This window comes from Anopheles darlingi, chromosome 3 (assembly GCF_943734745.1).
Source record: "Anopheles darlingi chromosome 3, idAnoDarlMG_H_01, whole genome shotgun sequence".
Lineage (NCBI taxonomy): Eukaryota > Metazoa > Arthropoda > Insecta > Diptera > Culicidae > Anopheles > Anopheles darlingi.
In genome coordinates this window covers 28,425,939-28,430,938 of record NC_064875.1, presented here as the reverse complement: position 1 = coordinate 28,430,938, position 5,000 = coordinate 28,425,939, and the positions used below count along the sequence as shown (strand labels likewise).

At 56.6% G+C, this 5,000-nt stretch overlaps 1 protein-coding gene across 46 annotated transcripts in view; it reads right to left on the bottom strand.

Annotated features, from left to right (window-relative positions):
- Window positions 1-5,000, bottom strand: part of LOC125957803 (dystonin) — a 164,679-nt gene that overhangs the window by 16,525 nt on the left and 143,154 nt on the right. For all 46 annotated transcript variants that reach the window (XM_049690747.1, XM_049690748.1, XM_049690745.1 and 43 more), the window contains one exon: window positions 1-5,000. This exon is cut by the window's left edge and continues 1,096 nt beyond it; it is cut by the window's right edge and continues 1,403 nt beyond it. In XM_049690747.1, coding sequence (XP_049546704.1) covers window positions 1-5,000 — 5,000 coding nt within the window.

Here is a 5,000-nt window from a genome sequence, read left to right as displayed (position 1 = left end):
AAAGCATCGAAATCTGGTGCTCCATATCGTTCAACCACGAAACCAATCCGGTGTGAGAGTCCGCGAAGTGTTCAGACAGCGGTAGCGCCTGTTCCAGCACAGACAAACGGTTCGCGCAAAGCGATGCCACCGTTTCCACTACCTCCTTCAGATCCTCCAGCTTCTCGCGTAGCGCTATCGTGTTCTCGTTTGGTTGCGATTCACGCAGTACCTTCTTCGCCGAGGCTGTCACATCCCGTACCCGTCCCTTCTGGCTCGAGATATCATCATTGATCGAGCGATGTTCCTGCAGCTGTGCTCGCACGAGCTTCGGTGTCATGGCCGGTGGGTCGGCATCACGCAGTGTAGCATCCATATCGCGGAACCATTCCAGCAGCTCATCGATGTCGGCCGTAACTTCGTTCGATCGCTGCTTGCTCAAATGTAGCCGCTCAGCCTTGCGTTGAATTTGTTCGACGATGGCCTCGAAGCGACGGTTATCGCGCGTGACAATACCCTCGATCGTGGAAGCACCCTCACCAGGCGAAATCTGACACAACTGCGGACCAATCGAGTTAACCTGCTCCAGTAGTGGTCGGATCTCGCTCAACTCGGCCTCCAGCCGTGCAATGTCGATCTCGTTGGCATCGCCAGTGGCGAGCGAAGATTCGGCGGCCTGCATCCAGTTCACCAGACGCAGGTGGCTATCGTGGAACTGCTGTACCAACGGAAGTGCATCCTGGGCGTGCTTCAGTAGATCACCACCCTTCGTTGTCAGCTCTCCGTAGCGACGTTGAAGCGAGTCCAGCTTGTCCTTCAACTGGAGCGCTTCGTCCGAAGAGATGTGCTTCATCAACTCGGAACCAGCATCCACGGTCGATTCCACGTTTGGCGAGCGGCTAGCGATTTCCTCGTTCAACACCACCAGCACATCCATCTGTTCGAGCAGCTTCTCGGTATGTACCGGGATGATCTTGAAGCGCTGCAGTTTGTTCTCCGTTTTCTCCATCCACGAAACCAGATCCTGATACGTCAGCACCAAATGGCGCAATCCTTGGCGCGATTCGTTGAGCACGTGGCCAATGTTTTCGCTGGCCACCACAAGATCCGTGTACCGATCGGTCGTGTTTTTCACCTTCTCACTCAGCGTTACACCTTCATCATCACCGACCAGCTCCATCAGCTGCCCGGCAATATCGGCCAGCTCGCTAAAGTCGGGCTTCTTCGACAGAATCTCATCGTGCAACTGCTCGTGCTCGCGAATGCGCGTCTGAATCTTCTCCTCGTCCGTCGGCACCAGCTCCATTGCTTTCACGGCACGCTCAGCTCCTTCCAACCATTTCGTCAGCGGAATCAGCTGATCCTGGAACTGCTTGGCAACGTGCATCGCCTGCTCGAGGTCGAGCGTGCGACGCTGAGCAGCATCGGTAAGATCGTCGAAGCGACGCATCAGCTCCTTAAGCTGGCGCTCGATGCCAGCCTTTTCGGACGCATCACAACCGGCTGCCACCTCCTGGCCCAGTTGGAACAGCGAAGACATCGAGTTTTGTCGATCGAGCAACATTTTCGTCAAGAACTTTTGCTCCTGCAGCTGCGCCTTTACGACCTTGTAGTCCGCACTCGGTGGCTTCTGGTTCGCCACCATCTCCTCCGTATCCTTTAACCACTTGGACAGACCGTCGAGCGCCTCCTGGAACTTGCCGGATTGTAGCAGACCCACATCCAATCGACGGTCGCGCTCGTTCATTCTTTCCTTCAAATCATTCCATTTGTCGTTAATCTTTTCCAGATCCTTCTCTAGGATCGCGGTTGGGACGGCGCCTTGTGCGGAGCGAATCAGATCCTGCCCCAGCCGGTTGATCTCATCAATTTTGCCCGTCAATGGCTCAACCACGCGCTGCCGGAAACGTCGGAAATCATCTTGTTGATTGCGGATCTGCTCCAGCTCCGAGCTCACTGGTTTCATCTTCTTCAGCTCGTCGTTCACCTCCGCGAGATCTTCCAGCGTATGTTGATGCAGATCGTAGAACTTCTCCAGGGCCTTTAGTGCGCGCTGCAATGCGTCGTCATGGTCACGGGCACGATTCTCTAAACGTCCAAGCTGTTTGCGTAGCGTTCCTATCTGATCTCTCGTTTGGGCGGTATCGGGGGCGAATCCACAGTCCACAAGCTGCTCACCAGCTCGCTCCACCTCACTAACCTGCCCTCCTACGCGATCGATCTTGCCCAGTATGCTAGCGACCTCGTCCAGCTGATTAAGCACGATCTTGATCTCACGGGCAGGAGGGTTCAGCGAATCCACCTGATTCTCCAGCTCGTTCAAATCCACGCCGAGAAGCTTCACCTTGTCGTTGAATTGCGAAACGGCTGTAGCCGCCGACTGTAGCTCTCCGCAGCGATCATCCAACCGAGCGTGCAGGTCCTCGATGCGATCGCTGATACCATCGACTTCCGACTTCAGATGATCGGCATCACCTCCAGCGGCACGCGCTTCGCCGGCAATCTCACCAGCCAGCTTTCGCACCGACTGCAACGGTTTGCTCAAGGTACTGGCATCGTCCTTGATGGCTCGCACACGCTCCAGCAGCTTCGGATCCTTAGCCGCACCACCCAACGCATCGTGGGCTGCCAGACGATCCTCGCAGCGCCCAACGGCGTGATCGAGATCGCGTAGCTCCTCGTTGAAGTCACCCAACCGCTTGGCGCAGGTTTCTAGCGTCTGCGCACGGGCGAGCAGATCGTTGTTCAGACGCTCCCAGCGGTCTTTCATGTCCTGTAGCTCCGCCTTGATCGCCTCCTTATCAACGTCGCACGCTCCAATAAACGTTTCTCCCAGAGAACGACACGTTTCGTACTCTCCGGAACGCTTCCACACATCACTGCGGAATGTCTGCAGATCACGAAGCTGCTGATCAAGCTGCTGTTTCTTCAGCAGACCCGGTTTCAGCGTAGCCAGCTTATCTTCCGCGCTACGCAACCACGACAGGAACGCTTCCGAAGCAGCGGCATGCTTCTTGCAGTGCTCCATGCATGTCTGCAATCGGGAGTGGCGATCGACAGCAGCCGAACGCAGTCGTTCCCACTGCTGAGATATTTTCTCCAGATCCCGCTGTACCGCCCGATCGGTCGCATGGCCCGGTTTGTCCTGTAGCTCACGTCCCTTGTTCAGCAGCATGATCACCTCGTGCTCGCGGCTCATCACCTCACGGTATATCGGCTCGTGCGTTTCGATCTGGTGCTGTAGTGTTGGCCGGTGCGCGGAAACGAGCAACCGATCGGTCAGGTTACCCAATTCGCCCGACAACCATCCCAACGTCTTGGCGCAAGTCTCGGCAAACTGACGACCATCTCGCAGAGCGGCATCCGTCTCTGCCTTGCGCAGATCGAGCTTCTTCTGCAACGTTTGATACTGCTTGCCGACGGCTGCCAAACGAGCGTTAACGTCGGCGCGCGATGCCGGATCACTGAGGACACGGCAGAGCGTCTCGCCGGCTGCCTCAGAATCGGCCAACAGTGGACGCTGGCCTTCGAGCTGTCGCTCAAGGTTTTCGATCTTCCGTAGCGTCTCCTGATGATCGCGATCGGTTGGCAAAGTGTCGAGATTGTCACTGATCGTCTGCAGTGCTTCGCGCAGTCGATTCAGACCCGCATCGAACTCCTTCGAGCTGTCGGCCGCTGCACCGAGACTTTGGGCTCGCTCATCAAGTCTGCTGACCAGCTCGTCCCACTTCTTCTGCACGTTGCGCAGCTTATTCGAGACGGCTTGTCCTTCGGGCGATGATTCACGCAGATGCTCCAGAACGGCGTTGCCGACTTCTTGCAGGTGATTGAGCTGTGGCTGCTGGCCACGGAATTCTTCACGCAGCACTTGCACCTGCTGTACCTGGCTCTGCACCATGCGTGGATCGGACGAGATCGGTCCCAGCACTGTCAGCATGCGTTCCTTGGCCGTCAACCAGGTGTTCAGATTGTCGTGCGTATCGAGGAAGTCACGCAGCTGCTCCGAAAACGTGATACGATCTTTGCACAGATCGTTCAGGTTCTTCCACCGATCGGCGACGGTTTCCAGCTCCGAACGCAACCGTTCCGCCCCTTGTACGTCGGGCTTGCGCTTGAGCAGATCCTTCACTTGGGCCTTGGTCGAGTCAAGCAGACTCTGCCGTTCGTACATTTCCTCGAGTATCTTGCGCGCCTGCTTGTTGCACCGTTCTGCTTCCTCCTTGTTACCGATCACGTCCCGTGGCACCTGACGATGAATCTTGTCCAGGAAGTTGGCCAACGTTTTCAAATTGTCCTGGTGCTTGCGAACTTCATCGCGCACGGACTCCAGCTCGTTCTGTCGATCGTTCAGCCGTGCACCGACCAAGCTGTATCGGTTGTTAATCTCAGTCAGCTGCTGCTGGATCGGAGTCAAATCGGTTAGATGGAAACCGTCTTGCGACGATCGCCGACTACCGAATCCACTCGATCCACTGGCGGGCGACAGGGGCGATGGACCACCCTTCGTTGGGCTGGGCGATCTGGCATCACCGGAAAGCCGTCGCATCGGGCTCACGTTCGAGCGCTTGATCGGACTGTACACGGAGCGTTTGCGTGTTGGGCTATCGGGACGGATCAGTGCATCGTACTGTGCGCCGAGATCGTTCACACGATCGATCGTGACTCCGTACTCGCGGTGCTCCTTTACTAGTGGGCGAACCTCTTCGATCTGATACTTGATCGCTTCCACATCGACAGCCACCGGAGCGAGGTTGTTCGTACGCGTCTCGATGCTACCCAACCAACCAAGCACCTGATCCTTCAGATCCTCGTAAGCATGCAGCTGTTCGGCCTTCTGCCGGGATAGCTTCAGCTTGTCCTCCAACGTAGTGTCCATCGTTTTCCACAGGCTCTCCAGTGCTTTGACGCGGTCGCGTACCACACCCGTATCCGTCACGTCACGCTTGGCAACCAAATCCTTGCCCAAACGCACTGTAGCATCGTATTGAGGACGCAGTTCTTCCTTCAATCGGGACAACTCG